We start from the raw sequence: 26,913 nt of genomic DNA on the forward strand, positions 1-26,913 counted from the left end.
TCGGGCGGCGTGCCCCGGGCTTGGAGCCCTCTAGTTTAACGGCCGACGTGGGCAAGGTCCACCCCACCGTGGACATTCCTGAGCAAAGTGTCCTATCTCTCCACAGTTGAAGCAAGTGCCTGACCTCGGCCGTCAGGGTGTTCATCTCATTACTGGCGCTCGGACCAGTTTCCACTTTCTCCTTCATCTGGGCCAATTCTCCTTGGATATTCAGCAGTTCTTTCCTCACCTCTTCAACCCAGGGGGGTTCAGTGACAGCATTCACTGTGGCTTCCCCACTTTGGACCTTCCCTACCGGGACCGTCACCCTCTGCTCTTGTTCATGTAAGCGGGTCTCACTTCCTATGTCAGCAAAAGTGATGCGGGGGTCCACCCGTACCCATTCCCTCAGGGTCTGTTTGGTCAGGACAATCGTAACCCAGTCACCAACAAATCACGTAGCACAATGTCGGTCGGCCCTATTCCCACTCCGTCCTTTCTGACAATAGCGGTATGCAATTCTTGTATGGCATTCATATACTGCGTCACTGTCTCCCCCTCCCTTTGCATATGGCTAAACAGGCGAGTCCTGAGCTCCCCTATGTCAGTGGGGTCCCTGTGAGTCGCTTCTAGAGTCTGCAATACTTTAGTCAACGTATCACAGTCCCGGGGAGCGCGCAGCATCACGGAGTCCATAGCTTCTCCGTCCAGGGCCATAATGGCCACCTCAGATTTTAGCACAGGAGTCATCGGGTGCATTCTCAACATACTCCTCATACGCTCGGTCGAGCTCCACAACATGGTGTTGGACCCCGTGAATTTGGGCAAATTGCTTAACATGACCCCCAAAAAGATACTGGTCCTGGGCCTGGCTGCCTGTTCTGCCGACTCCATGCTGCCAGACTGCATCCTGCCGACTATGCCAAAATGTAAAGGTTCATCGTATGCAGTGAACAACAGGAGACAAAAAAGGGGTTAACAAAGTTTACGTGACCAATTAACTGATATGTATACAAGGAAACCTTCCGCGCAGGGAGGTGTTGAGACAGACAGTGAAATATACAAAATAGCACAACAAAAGAGTAAAAGTGAAGATAAAGACTTATCGATTGAAGATCTTATTGTAGAACGGTTGGAACTGTTCCTGACAGCGTCACAGTCCGTGAACAAAGTCTTTGGCTCAGTGATGTAAGAACGAGATGCACTGTCTCCTGACTGTGCCGAAGTATCCCGATCCGTTGGTCTTGGGGTCGTTGTACTTGGAAAGGGGAACAGTCCGTAAAGGGCTAGCATCAGCGGCGGTAGCTGAGGAGAGGGAGTCAACCTTCATCCTGCTCTGAAATCGCCTTCCCGCCAAGTCTCCTGTCTTCCCATGCTCCGTTCCTTTTAAGTCCCCCATGCCCCCTTCACTCAGGTGCTCGAACTTCTCCCACCCAGTCAAGTCAGGCACGTCAGGCAAGTCATCCCCCTGCAACAGCGGTGACGGCCCTGATAGTTCCGGCTCCAGAGCGTATTTCTGTCCGATGACGTTAGTCCTGTTCACCCCCTTACAAAGTGTCAACAGGCTCTGCTGAAACTAATTTGTTTGAGTTAGAAACAGCACACCACCGCAGAGTTGTGGAAAAGTGTAACAGAGCAGACAGATCTGTGGCTATCACCACTGAACCTACAACCAGGCATGGTCGTGTGTGATAATGGCCGTAACCTGGTAGAGGCACTGAAGCTTGGCAAGCTTGATGTTCATGAAGGAGTCACAAAAACATATTCTTACTAATAATATATTCTATTTCTTGTTTAAATTGTTTTATTGAACATTTTCTAATACACACATTATGAAAGCTAGCTAACTATGTTCCTTCCTATTGTGAAATGACTCTTGTGGACAGCCCATACTACATGAAGTATACAGCTATCCTGCATAGATCATGGGATGTCGGACATCCATTCCTGGCTGCCTTATAGTTGCCATTTCGTCTAAGCATTCACACAATCTTTATTACAGCACACACGCACATACATTCTTATCTATCTAATAGGATGACGACAGATGTCCACACCTGCACTATGTACCTGCTGATCCTGAAATGACTCTTGTGGACGTCCCATACTACATGAAGTAAAGAGGTAGTCTGCATAGATAAAGGGATGTCAGACATCCGGCACCTCCCATCTTCTAACAGTGACGTCCTCTTCTTTGCTTCCCGTGGCGGCACCGGCGCAGGTGCACTGTTCTGTCCTGTTGAGGGCAGAGCAGAGTACTGCGGTGCACAGGCGACGGACCTCTCTGACCTTTCCTGAGATCTGCGCACTGCAGAACTCTGCTCTGCCCTCAACAGGGCAGAGCAGCGCGCCTGCGCAGGAGCCACGATGGGAAGCAAAGAAGAGGATGTCACCGTTAGAAGATGGGAGGCGCCGGACCGGACCACGACACCCATCGGACCAAAACCGGACCCGGACCGCCCCTGGGTGAGTATAAGCTAACTCGTTTTTCTTCTCTTTCAGGTTATATCGGGGGCTTATCTACAGCATTACAGAATGCTGTAGATATGCCCCTGATGGCGGTGCCGGCAGCTGATACCCGAAAAATGGGGTGACAGATTCCCTTTAAAGTATACACACACACACACACATTCATTCTTACCTATCTAATAGGATGACGACAGCTGTCCAGACCTGCATCCCTCCACCAGAACCTCCACAGTACCGTATGTACTTGTGTATAAGCAGAGTTTTTCAGCATATTTTTTCATGCTGAAAATGCCCCCCTTGGTTTATACATGAGTCATCTGTCCCAGGAGCCATGCATACCAGGATAGGGGATAAAGAGCTATGCATACAAGGACAGGACAGGTGAGCCATGCATACAAAGACAGGATGGGGGGAGCCATGCATACCAGGACAGTGATGGGGAAACCATGCATACAAAGACATTATGGGAGAGCCATGCATACCAGGACAGTGATGGGGAAACCATGCATACAAAGACAGGATGGGGGGAGCCATGCATACCAGGACAGTGATGGGGAAACCATGCATACAAAGACATGATGGGGGAGCCATGCATACCAGGACAGTGATGGGGAAGCCATGCATACAAAGACATGACGGGGGAGCCATGCATACCAGGACAGTGATGGGGAAGCCATGCATACAAAGACATGACGGGAGAGCCATGCATACCAGGACAGTGATGGAAAAACCATGCATACAAAGACAGGATGGGGGGAGCCATGCATACCAGGACAGTGATGGGGAAACCATGCATACAAAGACATGATGGGAGAGCCATGCATACCAGGATAGTGATGGGGAAACCATGCATACAAAGACAGGATGGGGGAGCCATGCATACCAGGACAGAGATGGGGGAACCATGCATACATAGACAAGATGGGGGGAGCCATGCATACCAGGACAGTGATGGGGAAACCATGCATACAAAGACAGGATGGGGGAGCCATGCATACCAGGACAGAGATGGGGGAACCATGCATACAAAGACAGGATGGGGGGAGCCATGCATACCAGGACAGTGATGGGGAAACCATGCATACAAAGACATGATGGGAGAGCCATGCATACCAGGACAGTGATTGGGAAGCCATGCATACAAAGACATGACGGGAGAGCCATGCATACCAGGACAGTGATGGAGAAACCATGCATACAAAGACAGGATGGGGGAGCCATGCATACCAGGACAGAGATGGGGGAACCATGCATACAAAGACAGGATGGGGGAGCCATGCATACCAGGACAGTGATGGGGAAGCCATGCATACAAAGACAGGATGGGGGAGCCATGCATACCAGGACAGAGATGGGGGAACCATGCATACAAAGACAGGATGGGGGGAGCCATGCATACCAGGACAGTGATGGGGAAACCATGCATACAAAGACATGATGGGAGAGCCATGCATACCAGGACAGTGATGGGGAAGCCATGCATACAAAGACATGACGGGGGAGCCATGCATACCAGGACAGTGATGGGGAAACCATGCATACAAAGACATGATGGGGGAGCCATGCATACCAGGACAGTGATGGGGAAGCCATGCATACAAAGACATGACGGGGGAGCCATGCATACCAGGACAGTGATGGGGAAGCCATGCATACAAAGACATGACGGGGGAGCCATGCATACCAGGACAGTGATGGGGAAACCATGCATACAAAGACATGATGGGAGAGCCATGCATACCAGGACAGTGATGGGGAAGCCATGCATACAAAGACATGACGGGGGAGCCATGCATACCAGGACAGTGATGGGGAAACCATGCATACAAAGACATGACGGGGGAGCCATGCATACCAGGACAGTGATGGGGAAACCATGCATACAAAGACATGATGGGGGAGCCATGCATACCTAGACAGTGATGGGGAAGCCATGCATACAAAGACATGACGGGGGAGCCATGCATACCAGGACAGCGATGGGGGAGCCCGTGCATACCAGGTCAGGGATGGGGGAGCCTGTGTATACCAGGACAGAGATGAGGGGACAATGCATATCCAGCTTATACTGGAATTAATAAGTTTACCCAGTTTTCCGTGGCAAAATTAGGTGCCTCGGCTCATACTCGGGTCGGCTTATACTTGAGTATATACGGTAAACTGTTGGGGTGCAGCTGTGGAGACCCTATTTTCAGAGATGATGTCCTCCACCCAAGTCTCAAAAGGCTGAAAGGGTCTTCAGGAGAGGTGGGTAGTCGAGCGAGGCTATCAGACGGTCATCTCTGAAGCTGTAGTGTCATCCTTCCTATGGATAAAATCACAGGCGGATATACTATTGGTCCTCTTCTGTCTGTGTCAGCCAGTGATTCCAATGTATAACTCATTTCCTGCAATGAGAAACACAGCACATTAATAATTTTCAGGCAATCAAGATGAATACAATCAATCCTATCCCTACCACTATGGGCTCTAGCAAAGATAAGAGTATGTTGTTTAACCAAACTCCGATAAACTCCATCCAGGAGAAGGGATTTTTGTTGCAGCTCCTTTACCATATCCATGTTTCTCTCAATAGAATCATGTGCATCTTCAATCCAGAAGCATCTATTACAGCACAAGTTCCACCTTCAATTGCTAACAGGTAGTCAAAACCATTTCTGTCCTGACGGGCTACCTTCCTAATCTGAGCAACCCGCTCATTAAGAGCATGAATAGAACTTATGGTTTCATTAACTATTCATTGCATTATATTATTATATTTATTTGGCTTATTTACTAGTTCTACTCCCCAACCTGTCCGGGATATTTAGAGTCCTGAGGTGACATTTGTGCCTCAGTCATCCTGTCTATATCCTCCTGTTTTATTTTTTGGAGTGATCAGGAGTTCACCATCCACTCCACAATAAACTCTCCCTCCCACAGGAGTAGATATCTCTCCCCATATACCAGGGGTAGGATGGGAAAAGACAAATTCAGGAGTGGTGGCCCTAACATGGGGTTCATTATATTTTGGATATGTTAGGAGTACTAACATTCACATTCATTCACACATACATATCCAAAGGTATTAGTGACAATTCATACCTGCTTCAGGTTCTTAGAATTTGCACTCACGACATGAAATTTGAGTAGTGAAAGCAAATGAGAAAATAGGGTTCTCACCCGTTTATGACAGAGTAATGCACCTACATGTAATGAGTGAGCACAGCACTAACCATCAGATAAGTAGCACACTTTATATAGTTAAACACAACTAAAAATCCGACTCACCCCCTCCCAAGGAGCAACGTCAAGAATGTTCGTGAGGTGAGAAGAGAAAGTCAATTATCGTCTTTCAGCTTGGCTCAGATGGCACCTAATCATGGACCAAGAAATAAAATATTTGGTGACATCACAAGTAATAACTGATGGGGGCAAAACCAACAACCAAAACATTAATGAGAAGACAAATAAGAGCCAATGCGGGTGGCGCCAACAACCATAACATTCTGTGACATCACATGACGAATCTAATGGGTGGGTAATCAACAATTTCAACATTCTGTGACCTCCCAAGTGGTGGCTGTTACTACCGGCTTCCATTGAAGTGCATTGCCCAAAATACAAACAATATGAATCCTACCAATATGGGGGAATATTTGAATAGATTTTCTATATATGGAGCTAATATGTACTGTATATACATCCGGGTTTTACAAGGTTTTCACAAAATTAGTTGGATTTATATCTTTGATCTGGATTGTATATCACGATATGTCTCAATAACACCCAACAATTACATAATTATATCCAGGCTACATGCGTTCGCTTTACAGAATATGATCACGTTCATCTCCCAGATTTGTATGATTTTAAAACAATATATTGGCCAAAAATTGGGAAGGTGTTGTGTTCCAGTTATGGCTGAGGAGATTCTCTCCATTATTACTATGCTATGGATGTGATCAGCAAGAAAGTCAGAAACCAGTGAGATGTGATGGAGAGTCGGTAAATCACTGTCTTTTCTGTCCTGGGATACATAGGATGTGATGGGATTTATCTCTCTTTACTATTGCAAGAAATGCTGTAAAATATGGATGTCACCTAATCTGAGGGGCTCAGTATTTTGGACCTGCTTGTATTATATACAGTAAAGGCCCCTTAATGAATAAAAAGTAAGTGAGAATTAGATGATAGAAAAGAATGAAGGACACAACAAGAGGCGACATAGAGCCGACTTACCTCTCTCCCCAGTAACTGCAATCCTCAAATGGAATGTCGGCTCTGCAGTTCCTTAAACGATGAGTGTGATGTCATAAGGCTAGGTGGTGGAGCCAGAAACCACAGCATTCCGTGACATCATCAACAGGAGCAGCAGCTGCTGTTTAAAGGGACCAGACCAAGACATGCAGCCAATTCATTAGCTTATAGATGAAATGGACCTTCTTCCCAGAGCCATAGCTTTTTTATTTTTTTTTTGGTCAAAATTGCCATGTGAGGGCTTGTTTTTTGCATGACGAGTTGTTCTTTTGAATGACACCACTGGTTTTAACATATTGTGTACTGAATAACGGGAAAAAAATTCCAAGTGCGGTGAAATTGCAAAAAAAAGTGCAATCCCACAGTTGTTTTTTTTTGGGTATCTTTTACCATGTTCATTAAATGCTAAAACTGACCTGCCATTATGATTCTCCAGGTGAATATGAGTTCATAGACACCAAAACATGTCTAGGTTCTTTTTTATTTAAGTGGTGGTCTCCATTTTTCGTGATATGGGGCTGATTCTGGTAAGCGCAAGTTAAATGCCACTGTCAGAGGTTAACGGCAGCATTTAACTAATTAACAGCTGCGGTTGGATTGCGATTCCACCCATGGCTGTTGCGGGCACATGTCAGCTGTATAGATCAGCTGACACATGCCCGGAAACGCACGAGCTCAGCACCGAAACCCTCACCATACAGGGGGTATCCGACATTGGCATACTATTACACCTAATGTCGGAAAGGGGTTAACTAGAGGCACCCGGTTATTTATGTTCCAACCCCATGGATACAGTCAAACACCTTGGTCGCCTCAGAAAGAACTTTTTGAATCAGGGCTACCATCCAAGAACAATTTGAAACCAAATTACAAAAACCACCAGAACATCAAGGAATCATCTCCTACATTACAAAGCTAATATAGAAAATAATCAGGTGCCTCTATTAGTCACCCACAATCCAAATCTGGAAGTGCTAAGGGGACCGGCACGGAAATTACAACCTTTACTACGAAAAGATGCCCAATTACAATCCATTGTTTCAGACCCCCCACTGCTGTGTTTTAGGCAGCCCCAAATCTAAGGGTACCGTTACACCTAGCGACTCACCAGCGATCCCGACCAGCGATATGACGCAGTCAGGATCGCTGGTGAATCGCTGGGTGGTCGCTAGTGAGCTTCCACTCAGGCAGATCTCACCAGCGACATTGCAGGGGACGGGGATCGCTACTTACCTGTCAGACGCGGCGATCCTGCGTCCCCCCGCCCGGCTCCACGCGTCGCTCGTTGGCGCCACAGGAAGCGCCGCAGGAAGTGACCAACGAGGAATGGTCCAGGAGCTTCTCGCGCGATCAGCGATAACCAGCGGGGGAGCCGGTCGGAGGTAAGTATCACATGCAGCGATATCGCTAGCAATATCGATGCAACGTCACAAAATCGGTGACTTTACAGCGATATTGCTAGCGATATCGCAGTGTGTAACGGGGGCTTAAGAAGCATAATTGTCAGAAGCTCCCTGTCCTCTCCAACAGCTGCAGGAACCTTTCCTTGCAATCAGAAAAAATGTAAAACCTGTCCATTTCAAATGTGCATCATGTCAATTTATCTTGCCGCTATGCCGTTATATGTAGATTTTTCACATAAAATTGCAGTGGATGTGAGAAATCCTCAGGTAAAAAATGAATGTAATCTGCACATGACTTTATCAATAAAGTTTGTTAAAGCCAAAGACCAGGAGGTATCACAAAAAGCATGACATACCAAGAACAGACAAAAAGCATAACGTCAAAAACGCAATAAAAATGCATGTAAAAAATACAACGAAAAAATGCAAATAACCTAATTTATATAAGTTCAGAAATGCTGGAGAAAATCTGCAACATCAAAAACTCACCAAATACTCATGTAGGAACGTAGCCTTAATGCAGGCCCGGATTACTAATCTGCAAGGCCGGGCAGATGCCCGGTAGGCTGGCGGCTCTATAATACAAAGTGGACCGCCAGCCCTTTAAAACAGGTTTGGGGAACCTCCGGCCTGCGGGCAGGTCCCCGGAATATGCAATGCTCCGGTGGCAGCCATATCCTGCCAGCTGCCGGTCGTTTTACCAAGTGCACGCAGCGTTCATTACAGAATGCTGCCTGCACATGAATGATGACATCATCGGGGTGGGCGGGGTTAGCGTCGCGGCAGGAGGGGTTAGCGCCCAATGCTTCGACCATACGCTCTGTGGCATCATTCACATGTGGGTCTTCAAATATCTCTCTTTAGGAGAGTGAGAGGCACAACAAAGTAAAGCAAAATTCACTGATCGGGGTGAGGAGTGTTATAGTTTGTGGGCTGGTGGGGTTTGTGTGGCAGGACTGCTTTTCTGTCTCAGTCCTCCCCTGAGCAGACCTGATACATTTCTATCAGTGGAGTATGATTATTGAATTTATTAATATCAGTCAGATGGTGTAAATGTCTATGACCCCCCTTTAGTTACCCAGGCTCCATGTTGTGTCCTGTTCCCTGTCCTGCAGTCTGATGTCTATACACAGATAATGGTGAATGTTTTCGGGACTGGTTGTTACGGGACTAGCAGACATTATTATGTTCAGCTCCTTCTGTTTGTGCCACTGTATCCCTTTCTGTATTGTGTGCTCCGTGTTAATCTCTTTTATCCGCTCATGTCACTAATCCTTTCACCTATCCCATGATGCTGACTGACAGGACGTCTTCTCTCTTGTAGCCGGGCCTGCTTGAACCTTCTGCCGCCTTAGTGCGTGTAATGAAAACTGCCCCTACCTTGGGAATAGCTATTGAAGGAGGCGCCAGGACGCGACAACCTCTGCCTCGTATTGTAACTATACAGGTATAACCATGGCTATCACCATCTGCCACTGCTCTACTAAACAGTAAATTCACAGCAATAATCAAATTGAAAAATAAACAATTATTTCAAGTTTTATGAATTTCTAGTAATATCTGACTATGGCTGGTTTCACATTTGTGTCTGTGTTTGATCCGCATAGATCCGCATGCATCATGCGTACATACATTTAACAGGGTGTACGCAGGGACATGCGTTTGCATGCGTTCTCATGCTTTCGTGTACGCATGCGTTGTTTCACGGTGTGCGGTGGTGCGCAGCGAACAAAACATGTTGCATTTTTTGAGGCGTCAAAATCCATCAAATATGCGCATTCATGAGCATGCGGATGAGTGCGTCAAAAAATGCATTACTGTCTATGGGAATGTATGCATACGCAAGGACATGCGTACGCATGCGTTGGATACGCATGCATTATTCAAAATACATATAGAAATCCCATGAGACACGCCCATTTTTGTCTGGTGTCATATCGAACGCATGCTCGTAAACAACGCAAACGCATGCAAAAACAAATACAAACGCATGCACACGCAGCATTTTTTCCCGTCATGTGTAAGATGATGCGCATAAAAATGCTGCGTAAACATGCGATTGCATGCGTTTGCGCATGTGGATGATACACTGCAGACTCAAACGCTAATGTGAACCTAGCCTATGCCAAAGACAATATGGCCACCATGGGCACTCCCACAGATGTTGCAACCACATTTCTGGGATGCCTTATTAGAAAACATGTGTCTATTATTCCCTCCACGACATGCACTATATATGGCAACAGAGTTGTCCTTATCCTGACCACCATACACCGTAACAACAGCTCGCTTCTCACGGTCCGAAGTACCACACACAAGTCCCAAAGATTGTATCCTGGAGTATAATAAGTAAATGGGGGGCGTAGATCTCTCAGGTCCCCAAACCGTACAGTGCCTTACCACAAGCTAAAGTATGGTACAAAAAATTGGCCGTGCACCTTGTACAGATGGCACTGTACAATGCTTTTGTGCTGTTTGGATCTGCAGCCAATACGGGGACCTTCCTTCAGTTTCAGGAGGTAGTCATCAAGGCCCTAATGTTCGACACTCAGGAAGTTGAGGGTCCCAGTAATTCTGAGACTGATGGTGTCCAAATCGTCCCAGATCAACATTTTCCAGCAGAGGTTCCCCAAACAGCGAAGAAGGGAAGATCACAAAAAGGTGCATAGTACGCTCATACACAAGTAAAAGCAATATTATAATTTCTATAACTGTGCCTCTAAATAATGCCTTGGAAGGTCTAGTTTAGGCACATCAGGGGCTCTCCAAATGCGACATGGCATCCAATCTCAAATCCAGCCAATTTTGCACTGAAAAGTCAAACGGCGCTCCGTCCCTTCCAAGCTCTGCCATGCGCCCAAACAGTGGTTTAACTGCATATATGGGGTATTTGCGTACTCAGGACAAATTGGCTCTCCAAATGCGACATGGTGTGCACCACAGTCTGTGCTCCAAACCATCACTCCCTCCCTTCCGAGTCCTGCTGTGCATCCAAATAGTAGTTTTCCACCACATATGGGGTATCAGTGTACTCAGGAAAAATTGCACATCAATTTTTGTGGTCTATTTTCTGCTACACTTGAAAAAATAAAAAAATGGGTCTAAAAATACTTTTCTGCAAAAAATGTAATTTTATTTTTTTAATTTTCACAACTCAATTTTACAAATTTTGGTGAAGCACCTGGGGGTTTAAGGTGCTAACACACATCTTCGTACATTCCTTGTGGGGGGGTTTCCACTGTATAGGCACATCAGGGGCTCTCCAAGCGCGACATGGAGTCCACTCTCGATTCCAGCTAATTTTGCATTCACAAAAGTAGAATGGCACTCCTTCCCTTCCGAGCCCTGCTATGCGCCCAAACAGTGGTTTTCCCCCACATGTGGGGTATCGACATACTCAGGAGAATTTGCACAACAAATGTTGAGGTCCATTAACTTACATTACCATTGTAAAAATAAAAAAATGGGTCTAAAGTAAAATTTTTGTGAAAAAAGTTAAATGATCATTTTTGCCTTCCACATTTCTTCAGTTCCTGTGAAGCACCTGAAGGGTTAATAAACTTCTTAAGGCTATGTGCACACATGTGGAATTGCCGCGGAAATTCCGCAATTCCCTGCCGTGGGAAGTACGCATGCAGAATTCCCGCAAAAACAAGCGTTTTGCAAGCGTAATTAGCTTGCAGAATGATAGCGTTTTCCAAGAGATCTGTAGCATCGCTTGGAGAACTGATTGACAGGTTGGTCACACTTGTCAAACAGTGCTTGACAAGTGTGACCAACTTTTTACTATTGATGCTGCCTATGCAGCAACAATTGTAAAAAGATATGTTAAAAATAATTAAAAAAAATAATAATAATCGTGATATTCTCACCTTCCGGCGGCCCCTGCAGCCTTCACGATCCTCACGATGTTCCCGGCAACTCCTGTTCCCAGCTGTCACGATCCCGCCGCTGACACCGGTATGTCACGGACGGAGGGATGTGGCGCACTGCCGACACACGGCTATCACAGGCACAGGGGGCTTACCTTAGTAATCCCACCGCTGGCACCATGTGATAAAAACAGCAAGCTAGTCTTGCCCTAACAATTTATCGCAGGGGGTTATTTTGGATGTCCCACCACTGCTAACAATCTTCCACGAACTGCGGGGATTTATATATATCCCACTTTTTCAGTTTCACTTTGGAACTCGCAGCTCTCCGGTGCCCCCCTTACCCTCAGGTCAGTCAGGGAACTACACCTGGGATAATGGGTCACCGGCCGGCTGCTTCAATGAGGTCTGGCCACCCGGCACACTGCAGTGAGGGAATTATAAAACGTTCTGGCCGCAGCCACCCCAATTTAGCTTATAAAACCCCTTCCGTCACTCTCAGCAGTGCCCAGGGCCCAGGCCACATGTTGCCGTGACCAGCTCCAGAATTCTCTGCTTAAGTTATAAACTTAATAGAGGGGTTCAACGCCAACCCAATTCAGCAGCGTAATTATCTTAAAGACATGTGTACATTCGTTCTTAGAGCATGAAGACAGACTAATACATTTTATAATTTATTCCCCAAAAGGGGGGCAGTGATTACACAGATAAAATATGTTACAACGTTGAGACAGTAGGTATGTACAATGCAAATATAAAATAAATGGCATTAACATAGAAAATCAACACTTCCAGTTGCTTAATGGTCTTTCGGCTAGCCATGTGGGGAGGAGGCGGGGCCACACATCGCCCTGCATCTGGGGTCCTTTAGGCATGAAAACCTCCAGATCGAATGACCAACCCCAGGGAGGGAATGCTTTATAGCTCTGGGTCCGTGACATCACGAAAGGGGAGGTCTAGGGATCTTCCTCCCCCTGCTCTAGGAGTTACAATTCTGACTACAAAACTTATAATGACTATATCTCGCAGAGGATACCTCGTATAAACACGCACATGGTATAATTTTCCTTAGTTTATCGCAGACAATAATTAAACACCAAACATGCAGTAATTATGTCACACCGTTTAGGAGAAATAAAGTTCTCGGTTTCTGGGGGTACTAGAACCGTGCCAATTATGGGCCAGAATACCGGGTCGATGCATTTTGCAGAAATGTAATTTTCATATCGCTGCCGCATATAAGGTGCGCGCTATGGCTTCTTTTAATATTTCCCTTACCTGAATTGGCTGCATGGCAGGGAACAAAAGTAATCCTTTTCCTGGCTGTGCAAGGAGAGGGGAAGGAGGAAAGAGAGAGCTGGCACAGGAAATGTCTGGTGTAGGGTTACAAGCAGGCAGAGGAGACACACAGCTGCTAAGGGGGTCACATCTGCAGCGTGTGACAAGCAGAAGTATAATCTGTAGTGTAACAATGGGAGATTCTGGAATGTTGCAGCGAGGTAATATTTTACTTATCGTTACACCTCCCCCTTTTGAGTGTGCTACGGAGGCATAACCTGTCGGTAATCCACCATGTGCACCTCAGCGGTTTCGACCCGGCGGGACAACCCATCGGCATTTCCATGCTCGCTGCCCTTTTTGTGTTGTACGGTAAAGTCGTACTGCTGAAGGGCAAGGCTCCAGTGTAGCAACCTTCCGTTGGTTCCGGACACTGTGTGCAGCCAGCTCAGAGGGTTGTGGTCAGTTACCACCGTGAAGATGTGCCGGTACACGTAGGGCTGCAAACGTTGCTGTGCCCACATCATGGCCAGGCACTCCTTCTCGAAGGTGGAGTATGCCACTTCCCTCGGCAAGAGTTTCTGGCTCAAGTACAACACGAGGTGCTCCTGGTTCCCCGAGTCGACCTGGCTGAGCACAGCACCGAGGCCAAACTTGCTGGCATCAGTCTGGACCAGGAACGGGCAACTGCAGTCGACTGCTTTCAACACTGGAGAGTTACCCATTGCTGTTTTTAAAGCTTGGAAGGCCGCCTCGCAGCTGGCCATCCAGTTAACTGTTTGGGGTAGCCTCTGCTTGGTGAGGTTGGTCAAGGGTTTTGCAAGGGCGCTATAGTCCTGTACGAACCACCTATAGTACCCTGCAGTGCCCAAGAAGGACTTCACCTGTTTCTTGGTCCTGGGGGTGGGCCAGGACACGATTGCGTCCACTTTCTCCAGCTCCGGACTCATGGAACCCCCGCCTACCCGATGCCCCAGGTAGTGGACCTCGCTCATGCCCATCTGGCACTTTCCCGGCTTGATGGTCAGGCCTGTCTAGTGAAGACGTTTGAGCACCTCCTGAAGATGCTGAAGGTGTTCCTCCCAGGTGGAAATGAAGACGGCAATGTCATCCAGGTACGCCACCGCGTACTCCTCCAGTCGCCGGAGCAGGTGGTTGACAATCCGCTGGAAAGTGGCAGGGGCATTTTTCATGCCGAAGGGCATGACTGTGGACTCGTACAGTCCAAAGTGGGTGATAAAGGTGGATTTCTCCTACGCCTCAGGGCTCAGGGGAATCTGCCAGTATCCCCGACTCAAATCCATGATGGATATGTATTTTGCTTTCGCCAACCGCTCAAGCAGATCCTCGATGCACGGCATCGGGTGTGCATCAGAGGTTGTGATGGTGTTGAGCCCCCTGTAGTCCACACAGAACCGGGTGGTCCGATCCTTTTTAGGCACGAGGACTACAGGCGAGGCCCACGCACTTTTTGACCGTCAAATCACCCCCAGCTGTAACATCTCATTGATCTCTTGGCGCATGACCTGTTGCACCTCCTCAGAGATCTGATGTGTTCACTGGAGTGGGGCGTTATTCCCGGTGTCCACCTCATGAACCGCTAACTCTGTCCTCCCAGGTCGGTTGGTGAACACGGCCCAGAAGGGATCCAGGGTATCCAACAACTGCGACCCCTGGGGTACGGTTAAGGAGGCACTTACCTCCATGTCCTCAATGCACCCATTGGCCTTGGCTGGGGCCAGCATGTCCAGAAGGGGATCTTCCTCCCCATCCTCGGGCAGGTTGCAGACCAGTAGGACACAGGCTTCACGTTCGTGATGAGCCTTCAGCATGTTGACGTGAAAGGCCTTGCACCTACCCCGAGCATGGTCAAGCGTGACCACGTAGATGACCGGATTGAGCTGTAGGTGGACGACGTATGGGCCTTCCCAGGCTGCCTAAAGCTTATCCGTTGGTACGGGGACCAGAACCCACACCTTTTGACCCATCTGGTAGGTCTGCTCCTGGCCGTTCTGGTCGTACCAGTGCTTCTGGTCAGCCTGAGCCTGTGTCATATTGTCATGCACCAACTGCGTCAAGGTCTGCATCTTGTCACGGAAGCGCATGACATAATCCACGATGGACACTTCTGTGGGGTTTGGCTCACCTTCCCAGGATTCTCTTATCAACCCAAGGGCTCCCCGGACTTGCCTGCCAAACAGGAGCTCCAAGGGGAGAACCCCGTCGAGGCCTGCAGAACTTCTCTGTAAGCGAACAGCAGGTGTGGGAGGTACCGCTCCCAGTCGTGCCCTTGGGTCTCAACCAGCATGCGGAGCATCTGTTTGAGGGTACCGTTGAATCCTTCACACAAACCATTGGTGTATGGGTGATACGCACTCGATACCAGGTGCTTCACCTGCATTTTCTCACAGAGACCCTCCATTAGGCAAGACATGAATTGGGTCCCTTGATTGGTAAGCATCTCCCCGGGAAATCCTACCCTTGAAAAGATGGTCACCAGTGCATCAGCCACCTTATCTGCCCTGGTTGATGACAGAGCTACTGCCTCTGGGTACCGGGTAGCGTAGTCTACCACGGTGAGAATGTATTGCTTTCCAGAGCTGCTGGGGATGGCCACAGGGCCTACAATGTCCACCGCGATTCTCTGGAAAGGCTCCTCTATCACTGGCAAAGGGATAAGGGGAGCCTTAAGAGCAGACCCCGCCTTACCGACTCTTTGACAGGTGGTACAGGTGTGGCAGTAGGTTGTTACGTCTGTCCCCATCTTGGTCCAATAGAAGTGTTGAAACAGCCATGCCTTAGTTTTGCTGACCCCCAAGTGTCCAGCGAGTGGAATCTCATGGACAATCCGCAACAACTCAGTTTTGAACTGATAGGGGACGACCAGCTGTCTTTCCCTCAACCACTCCTTCTGGGATTTTCTGGGTACTGTCTCCCGGTACAACCTTCCTCATTCCCAGAACACCCTCTCCTTATCAGACTCGGAGGTAGGCGCCTTGGCGTGGTCTCTCAATTTCTCCAGGCTCGCATCTGAGTGCAGAGCGGCCTGGAACTCCTGGCTGGAGGCAGCCAGAAGTGACGTCAGGGTCCCTTCCTCACTGGTACCCTCTGGAACCTGCTCTTGGTTGACCTCTGGTTCAGTCTCTCTTGTAGCAGAAGAGGGTCCAGAAGGCAGGGCGCTACCTGCGATCTGGGCACTCTGACTGCGTGTGACAGCTGCTATGTATGCTGTTTACCCGGGGATTTCTACAGACCCACCAGCCGGTGCTGCTATGGGCTCTACCTCCCCTGTTATGAATGAGTCACCGGAGGAGGAAAAAACAAAAACACAAGCTAAGTCCAGAAAACCGGAGAAGTTGGTAGCTAGCGGATTGCAGACCCCTGATCCTATTCACCACAACTAACAGTAGCCGTGGGGGGTTCCTACGGTGCCCTAGACCCCTCAACACAGCCGGAGAGTTAAATAAGCCTAAAGAAAGAAAGGGGAAATCTAAACTGCCCCAGAGCAGACCCCAAAGCAATAGACAGCCCCCAACATGTATTTTGGTGAAAAACAGATGAAAACACAAACACAGACAGAAAGACAGGCTGAGCAAACGATGGGGCCCAACTAACTAGATAGGAAAGGACAGAAAAGATGCTGGCTGCAATCCGCAAAAAAACCCTGCCAAAAATTATGTCCAACACGTCTGATAGAAAAGGCCCTGAAGTCACTAGACTTCAAAATCACTATATCAGCACTCAGGTATATTCTGAAGACAGAGCAAAGAGATCAACTGATCAGAGACGAAAAATGGAGGTCAGCCCGTCCCAACCAGGGCAGGCTGAACACAAACACTAAGTAAACAGACAAAATCTCATGGAAAAATAGCAGAGCAAAAACTTAGCTTTTAGTAGACAGGAACTAAACTGGATGCCAGAGCTCAGAGCAGAAAGGATCACCAGCAACCCTGCAAGGGCGTCGGCTGCCTTATATCCACTCAGAAATTCCGGATGTCCAATCACACTCCACCTGTTCAGATGAAAGGTTCTTCCCATCAAGATCAATTTCACTACCTCCTTCCACCAGCAGAGGGAATTCATCAGACATCAGAGGTGAAGGAGAAAATGAACTCATAACACTCCCCATACACCCCCAACACTTCAGGAGCGGTGCTACTCATGGGCCAGTTACCTTCCTCGGTGGCACTGGTCAGTTGCATGGCATCACCTCTCTCACGGTTCCCATGCACCTCCCCATTTCCTTGAGAACCGACGCTTGCTCCTGTTAGGGGTTCCTCAGCCTTCTCACTGCGCAGAGTGACTGGGCTGAGCACTTCGGTACCTGTGGACACATCTAACGTTTCAAAGAAATGGTTAACAGGTTCAGTTGGCACAGATACATCATCAGCAGCATCAGTCCTAGGAAAAGAATGGTTATCAGATTTCTTTGGTACATTTACATCACCATCAACATCATTCATGGGGAGAGAATGGTTATTAGTTGCATCATTATTCGTCAAGGCATTAGCAGGTAACACATTCAGTTTCCCATCATCATCATCAGGATTAACGTCACCCTTATTATCAGATTGGGGAGGGGTGTCAGGGACGTAGTAGGCAACCATCCTCCCCTAATCAGTCCCCAATAAAACATCAGTGGGCAGGTTCTCTGACACTCCCACTTCCCTCACCCCGCTCCCAGCACCCCAATCAAGAAACACCCAAGCCACTGGCAAGGGACAGCGGGTACCCCCGATCCTGGTGACAGTCAGAGTTTTCCACTCAATAAACTCTTCAGGGGCCGTCAGTTCAGGACGGATGAGGGTTCGTTCAGCCCCGGTGTCCTTGAGGCCTTTAGCAAAATGGGCCCCCACCTGGACGTGCTGAACGCTGTCGTCAATCCTCCCAACCACACCTCCCACCACAAGAACAGAGGCGTTGGGCCCAGAGACCTTGGCTGGGGGGTTGTTCTGCTTTTCCGCACAGGTGGCACTGATATGACCAGTCCGTCTGCAGTTGTAACACTGGCGACTGTCAGTAGTAGGCCTGGTTTCGGCAACAGGAACAGGGCCTCCGGAGTGATGGCTGGCAGGGGCACTGGGGTTGGTTGCAGGCTTACCCCCACTCCAGCTGGCGGTGACTGGCCTCCGGTTGGCCTCATAGTTGTCGGCGATCTGCGCGGCTTTGTCCGCATTCGTTGGTTCTCTGTCCAGGATGAACTGTCGGACCTCAGCTGGGCAGAGATGCAAGAACTGGTCTTTTATCATCAGGTCCTTCAGCAGCTCAAAGGAATCAACTGATAGTCCATGGATCCACTGGTTAAATTGGGTCCTGAGTCCTTGCACCACATCGCTATAGCTATCGTGTGGGCCACGTTGGAGGTTCCGGAACTTTTTTCGGTATACCTCAGGGGTCAGCCGGTATTTGGTAATCAGGGCCTGCTTGATGGTATCATAGTCATCATCGTCTTCTGGCCGCAGAGAAGAAAACACCTCCAGAGCTTTGCCTTTCAGCCCTGGGGTCAGATACCTGGCCCATTGGTCCTTATCCAGCCGGTACTGTCTGCAGGCTTTCTCAAAGGCTCGCAGAAACGTGTCCAAGACCCTGTCCTTTTCTATCACGGGAAAATGCTCTGGCTGGGGCTTCGGACTCTGGGCGCTGTGGGGCTCACTGCTCTGGGCTGTGGGGGCATCCCCCCCGCTGGAGCATCTCCAGTTCATGGGCCCTCTGCGCTTGGGCCTCGGCTCTCTGGGCCTGGCGCTCAGCTCTCTCTATAGCTTGCTGGATCAGCAGCAGACGTCTGTCCGTATCTGCAGCGGGGCAGTGCTGTAGGGCCAGTTCCAGATAGTGGTCCCCTACTTCCTGGCTGCAGGTAAGGCCGGCCTGCACCAGCTGGACCTCCGCACTGGTGCTGCCTCCTACATCCACTGGGCCCAGGCTCGCCTCCCATTGCACCAGATCCACGATCAACTGGTCTCTGGTTTTGTCGGCAGCGTCAATCTGGTTTGCAGTGCACAGGGCCATAAGGGCATCCTTGTTCAGCCGCTTATAATAGGCTTCTTCCCGCGTAGCTATGGTTGCCAAATAAAAGATAGGATAGAAAAACAAAGAGAAGAGAGGGGATACTTGCAAGTACACACAGTTGTCTCAGGACTAGTAAACACTGAGTCTATTCTCCAAAACCTATGACGCAGGATCCCCGCAGGAATAGTGCAGGTTTATAGTGAAAAGAATGATTGCTCAAACCAGATCACTAATGACCTATGATTATCCCACCGCTGCCACCAATATGTCACAATCCCGCTGCTGACACCGGTATCTCACGGACGGAGGGATGTGACGCACTGCCGACACACGGCTATCACAGGCACAGGGGGGGCATATCTTAGTTATCCCACCACTGGCACCATGTGATAAAAACAGCAAGCTAGTCTTGCCCTAACAATTTATCGCAGGGGGTTATTTTGGATGTCCCACCACTGCTAACAATCTTCCACGAACTGCGGGGATTTATGTATATCCCACTTTTTCAGTTCCACTTTGGAACTCGCAGCTCTCCAGCGCCCCCCTTACTCTCAGGTCAGTCAGGGAACTACACCAGGGATAATGGGTCGCCGGCCGGCTGCTTCAATGAGGTCTGGCCACCCGGCACGCTGCAGTGAGGGAATTAAAAAACGCTCTGGCCGCAGCCACCCCAATTTAGCTTATAAAACCACTTCTGTCACTCTCAGCAGTGCCCAGGGCCCAGACCACACGTTGCCGCCACCAGCTCCAGATTTCTCTGCTTAAGTTATAAACTTAATAGAAGGGTTCGAAGCCAACCCAATTCAGTAGCGTAATTATCTTAAAGGCACGTGTACATTCGTTCTTAGAACATGAAGACAGACTAATAAATTTTAAAATTTATTCCCCAAGGGGGCAGTGATTACACAGATAAAAGATGTTACAACGTTGAGACAGTATGTATGTACAATGCAAATATAAAATAAATAGGATTAACATAGAAAATCAACACTTACAGTTGCTTAATGGTCTTTAGGCTAGCCATGTGGGGAGGAGGCGGGGCCACACGTCACCCTGCATCTGGGGTCCTTTAGGCATGAAAACCTCCAGATCGAATGACCAACCCCAGGGAGGGAATGCCTTATAGCTCTGGGTCCGTGACATCACGAAAGGGGAGGTCTAGGGATGTTCCTCCCCCTGCTCTAGGAGTTACAATTCTGACTACAAAACTTATAATGACTATATCTCGCAGAGGGTACCTCGTATAAACACGCACATGGTATCATTTTCCTTAGTTTATCGCAGACAATAATTAAAGACCAAACATGCAGTAATTATGTCACACTGTTTAGGAGAAATTCAGATCTCGGTTTCTGGGGGTGCTAGAACCGTGCAAATTATGGGCCAGAATACTGGGTCGATGCATTTTGCAGAAAAGTAATTTTCATATCTCTGCCATGTACGAGGTGCACGCTATGGCTTCTTTTAATATTTCCCATACCTGAATTGGCCGCATGGCAGGGAACAAAGGAAATCCTTTTCCTGGCTGTGCAGGGAGGGGGGAAGGGGGAGAGAGAGAGCTGGCACAGGAAATATCTGGTGTAGGGTTACAAGCAGGCAGAGGAGACACACACAGCTGCTAAGGGGGGGAGCGGGGTCACATCTGCAGCATGTGACAAGAAGTATAATCTGTAATGTAACAATGGGAGATTCTGGAATGTTCCAGCGAGGTCATATTTTACTTATCATTACACCAGCGATGCCTTGCGACAATAACCCCAGATGATGTAGCATCACGCGAGACCGCTACGTCATCAAAGGTCATTGTCGCAAGGCATCACTGGGAACGGGGCTTGCCGGGAGCGTCGCTGAGGCCTGGGAAGGCTGCGGGGGCCACCGGAAGGTGAGAATATCACGTTTTTTTATTTTAATTCCTTTTTTAAGAGGAATATTGTACCCAGGGCCTGGAGGAGAGTCTCCTCTCCTCCAGACCCTCGGTACCATCCACACTTTCCTTTGTGTGCGGAATCCCCGCGATTCCGCAAAAAGAATGAGCATGCTGCAGATTTTTCCGCGATGTGATTCCGCCGCGAAAAAATACGCAACATTAGCACAGCATGTGCGGAATGCCATTGAATTCAATGAGTTGCGGATTTTTAGCATTTTCATGGCAAAAACGCTAAAAATCCGCAACGTGTGCACATAGCCTAAATATGGTTTGGAGCACTTTGAGGGGTGCAGTTTTTAGAATGGTGTCACTTTTGTTTATTTTCTGTCATGTAGACCTCTCAAAGTCATTTCAAAGATAATGTGGTCCCTAAAAAAATGGTTTTGTTGTAAAAAAGAGAAATCTCTGGTCAACTTTTAACGCTTATAACTTCCTATAGTCCAGTGAAAATACGGTTTGACCCGGAACAAATTCCATGAAAGCGTTTTATGATTTTTTTTATTACTATTATATGTGGGGAACAACATATTAAAAGTTTTCCAGAAATTGATCACCACAAAGGTCCTAACTATGACGTCATAAGACGATGACATCCATTGCACTAAAAATAACGAATATTTCCCTATTTCAAAGCTGTAGCTTTAGGTTACAGAAGAGTTTGCATTTTGTATACTATATATTTTTATATTAACTACATGGACAGGCGAGGTCATGACGTCATCAATAACGTCATGACATATATGTACATTTCTAGAAATTATAGAATTAATACACAGTGCATTTTAAGACCTACTTCATTACTGAATAAGCGTGTCAGGTCAATAGTCACTATTTTCATCATCAGACACTGCTTCCTCACTCATATTGTCACAATGTCCTTCTTGACATGGTCCGCATACCCGTGAACAGGTAAGTCCGTGTCTTTTGCAAGTGCACCGAAGTGTACTACAACCACGAGAATAATTGCAGTGAATTATTTTCAGAAGTGTTTCTGGTGCGAGTGAAGTATCCATCATCACTGGAACTAGACTGTTGTTCTGCAATTCCCTTCCCCATTCAGTAGTGTCCATGGCCTCACCATTGTCCATCCAATGCATCACTTGGAGGTAACTCCAAAGGGCATGATACTTCGTTGCAGAGGAGGTCGGTGGCAGTCGTTCAGGTGTAACAAAGATTTTGGCTGAACCAACTTTTTTGCAGACAGTAGAATACCTCATTGCAGACAGATTGTCTCCAGGTTTGCCCCCGAACAATGCCACCATCGCTTTACACCCACCGTCTTCAATCTTAGCTCTGGTTTTGTTAGGTGTGGAAAAGATTTTAGCACAGCTATTTAAGACCGAGTCTCCCTTCAAAACCTTGTGTAGACCGACTTTTTTTCCGATTCCAAAAACCGCGGAAGTGGTATCGCAACCCGTGAATGCATGAAGGAACAGAAGACTGCTGCAGACATGGTTTCCCAGGAACTTCTTCATAACCTTAATGTCGTATACTGTTGCAGAACTCCCTTTATCCGAGTAGAAATAAAGCTTGTTGCCATCGCTGGTTGACGCGTGATGAAGTAACAACACCAAAAGATCTGTATCTTCGCCAGTGAGACTAGTACTTTTGTTGGATGACATTGACACTGCTGCCTTAACAATCTCCACATCTGCATCCCCCTCTGATTGTATTACGTGGCAACCTCTGTCATTCATGCACTGGGAAATGAGATTGATAAGAGACTGTTTGTTCTCCACATTCTAAAGGAAGTCCTCCTTTTTCCAGACAAATTTCGTTCCTTCAGCAATGTTCACTTTGCTACTTGTTCGTTTTTTGCGCCGTCGCTGATGGGTAATGTCCTTAGTGTTTGGTCCTCCAATGAAACCATCAAATACTATCGTAGCCTTACCATAGTGCTTTAGTGTGAAAGATGCATAGTCTTCAGCGATTGAACAATATGTCTTTCCTTCTGACCACTTCAGTCGATGGAGAAGAGAACCTCCGTCAAGAACATAATGTTCCACTTCTGGTACATCCTTGAGTACTGCGTCATCTGAACTCTGTTCTTTTATAGCAGCCATCAGTTGTGCTTTGTTTGGTTTGCGTAAGAGATGTTTTGCCTCAAAGAGGGATGGTGGGTATGGTGAAAGTTCATAGGCCATCACCTCATCAAGGGAAAGATCAGCAGTTTCGAGACACCACAAGAAACCTTTGGAACAAAAGAGCGGGGTCTATTGTTTTGTCCTTAGCAACATCAATAGCCTCACTGGATGCCAGGGTCTTGGCTTTCATTGACCGCTTGTACTTAACTGAAAACAGTGATTGACCCTCCATTGTTGCCACTCTTTCTCTGCCAATGGTGAACAGGTTATGGACATTCACATCCTTATTTGCATTGACATCGGTGATAATGTTGCGAAGAGACACTTCATCAGAAAAGGTGAAAAGGTCTCGAGTTTATCTGCAATTTTCTCCAGGTCTTCACGATCTCTTCTCGTCCTTGACGTTCTTGCCTCCTTGTGTTGTTCACTGGTGACAAAGCTCTGGCGAGTGAAACCCTGCATTGCATCACTATAGGAAGAGGACACTGGCACAGAGTCCACAAGGCCCTCTGATGTTCGAACATTCCATGTACTCTGGGGAGTCCTTCAGTTTTTAGGGAGCGCATCAGAGCTTGCTCGATGACTAGGTCGCAACCCAGGCCTGCCCAGTACTGATCAGTCCGCCTTACAACATGCAAGTCATTCATAAATCTATGGAAGACTGATGGCATATCATCTTCCAGAGTGGTCATAGACTGGAGGTAAAGGTAGGCGGCCTTCACATAGTTCCCATGCCCAGCAGCTGCAAGAATGGGCAAACATTCGGCTACAGCATGAAGGTGCATCAGCCAGGATCCTGTACGATCGGCCTCGATAAGCTCCCTTGCAATTCCAACCATCTGTTGGTAATTCAGCCATAGTTTACTGGTGCGAGAGTGAGCGGATAATCCATTTCTTTTGGTGGACAAGAGGTGGACAATTTCACTAAGGCAGGTAGAAGTGATGACCGAATTCAAGTCACTCTCCCCGTCAGTGTCCGAGCACACAACTGCTCAAGTTCTTGCAATAGGTCTGCAAAACCGGGATGGTCGCAAAGTACTTTGTCTGCAGCTTGCTGAGTAAGACACTGATCAAGGAGGAGATGGCCACGAACTGCACGCTGAACTGCCTTTCCAGTCATGATGTGTTGCACAGCATTGTCACCGTAAATTGTTCCCAAGATCTCTTTGATTCCACTCCCATCCATCAACGTTCCTATGGCACCCATAAGATTCATCAATGTGTGGAAGCTCCCGAGCATCAGGACAACATCTCGAACCGGGATGTCTTCAGGCACCTCGTGTTTGATTTCTGACGCTTTCCTGTAGAGTGGCTGATCAAATATAACAACTGCAGTGGATCGGTGTTTATCAGCAAGGTTGCACAGATACTCAAGAGTAAAGAAGATGCATGACTTGTCTCCGGAATACATGTCAATGAGGGGCAGGAAGATTACCGAAGACGACCCTGGATGATCACAGTCTTCCATTCCAGCTCGGTGCAGGCTGTTTGAAGCGTAAAGACATCTCCCACAATACAGCAACACGATGGTCAATGGCGTCGAGAAATGGCAAGGGCTTGAATTTTATGTTTCGGCGAGTGTGTTTTGTGAAACGGTATTCCCTTACATCAACTCTGCTTTGTTCAACTATCTCCAAGTCTGCAGTCTTCCGTCTGAGAACAGTGCGACTGACCTTCCTTCCTGGAGTCACAGTGGCTACCATCCCCATGCCGTGGAAAGTCCCCTTCCCATCTAACGTGATGATATTATGATCGACGTTGTCCGCAGCGAACAGCAGTGCCGTATCCAGTCTGTCTATGGTACCACTGAGTACATCCTGGCCAACAGAAGTGGCAGCGTTTTTCCTCGAATCGCTGAACTTCCGAATATGATGAACAATATCCCATGGATGAGAGACTGTCTACAAGAAATCGAGACCTGAAATGATGATGGAGCTGGACTGCTAACCCAAGCTGCAATGGAGCTACTACAGCCCTGGGACGTACAGCCTGAACAACTGATTGTCCAATGCTTGTGACCTTCCTGTGAATGTCCTTTCCAACGAAGAGGGTTTGAAGCAAGCAAAGCAAACTCAGGGGGAGATAATCTAAGGCAGACTGACATTCAAGCGAAGAAGTCTTCGGATATTCATCGGTTGAAGATGGGATCTTAGACTTGATATCGCTCTTGATTAGTTTGGCCGCAGTCTCTATGATGGCTCTCTTCTGGGCTTCTTCATCCGTTTCCTGACTACGGAAATAGTCCCTCAAGATTATTCTGGTCTTTTCACGGAACGTTACATTGTTAGGCAACCCTTCACTCTCTGCTATGAATAGCGAATTGCCATACCTCTCCTCCAGCCTATATCTCAGCCTTTTATTACTATAGGCAGCACTGTCTCCTTCTACAAGATACTCCGTCATTTTCTTTGCAAGATCTGTGACAGTCAGTTGCTCTTCATCGAAATGCACACGTTCTCAAGAACGCTTGCTCTTGGTCCATGTTCATTGGCCTCCCTACCTTCCGCGGTTTCTTTGTAGTAGATCCACCACCATGACGCATAGGAATTTCGTAATTTATCCGAAAGTTAATGTCACATGAACGATGATAGAGACAGTCTGCAGCATGTAAGTCCTTCCCAAAGTACGCGATTCTCCCTTGAATGGTGAATGCCCAGTCATCATTACGCTGTTTGCAATGTGACAAGATGGACCTTACAAATCCATCCGTTTTAACAAAGCTATAGTCATCGAAATCACTACTAGATCTTGTCTTCACCACTTCATGTCCACAGAACAAACACTGCGTCGTGCTATCATAGGATCCAGTAGACACCCGTGTACCTCTCTTGGCAGGTGAACGACGAACGGAAGTAGCTTTCTTATGCAAGTCTATTTGCTTCTTGTTTATGTAGTTCATACGACATCTCTTGTGCACCACTGCTCCAGCAGCTACCACAGTGCTAACGCCCCTCTCAATACTGGCTTTATTGATCCCTTCACCTCCTTTCGCACCAATCACCTCTCTTTCTCCGTCATCTTCTACTTCATGGCTGCATAAGGGGCAAGTTTCTTGACTTTCCATCATTCTCAGCTCTGTAAAAGAAGATAAATAAATCGCTAAATAATAAATATAATAATAGTAGTAATTGTAAAAGAAATATGACAGACACTGAAAGGAGAGTCGCATTTAACATTTTACAGCTTTGGCGGCCATATTCTTTGACGTCACATTTGGACCCTTTGTGGTAACCCTATCTTGGTAAACTTTTAGTATGTTTTTCCCTACATGTAATAATACCAAAAAAACAATAAAACGCTTTCTTGGAATTTGTTCGGGGTAAAGGATTTTTTTTTTCATATTTTGACTGGACTACTAACAAAAAAAATTTGTTTGAAAAATTGTTTGGCTGTAAAATAGATATGTGGGAAATTTTATTTATTAACATTTTGTGTGACATAACTCTCTGATTTAACCTCTTACCTACAAATGACGTAATATTCCGTCCATGTGACCATGGACCTAATTACCATGGACGGAATATTACGTCATCGCGATCAGCGGCGCCCATGTGGTGAGCGCCGCTGATCGCGGCCGAGTGTCAGCTAATTATCATAGCTGACACCCGGCACAATGTGTCAGGGGCGGTCACGGACCGCCCCCGACACGTTAACCC

The 26,913-nt window shown here is 47.5% G+C and overlaps 1 protein-coding gene across 1 annotated transcript in view; it reads left to right on the forward strand.

The window, feature by feature from the left end:
- LOC141101635 (whirlin-like) overlaps positions 1–26,913 on the forward strand; it is a 54,257-nt gene that overhangs the window by 16,045 nt on the left and 11,299 nt on the right. The window contains exon 3 of the mRNA XM_073590839.1: positions 9,415–9,537. Coding sequence (XP_073446940.1) covers positions 9,415–9,537 — 123 coding nt within the window. The remainder of the gene's footprint in view (positions 1–9,414; positions 9,538–26,913) is intronic.

This window comes from Dendrobates tinctorius, unplaced genomic scaffold (genome assembly GCF_039654945.1).
Source record: "Dendrobates tinctorius isolate UK_male_01 unplaced genomic scaffold, ASM3965494v1 ptg000120l, whole genome shotgun sequence".
Taxonomy (NCBI): domain Eukaryota; kingdom Metazoa; phylum Chordata; class Amphibia; order Anura; family Dendrobatidae; genus Dendrobates; species Dendrobates tinctorius.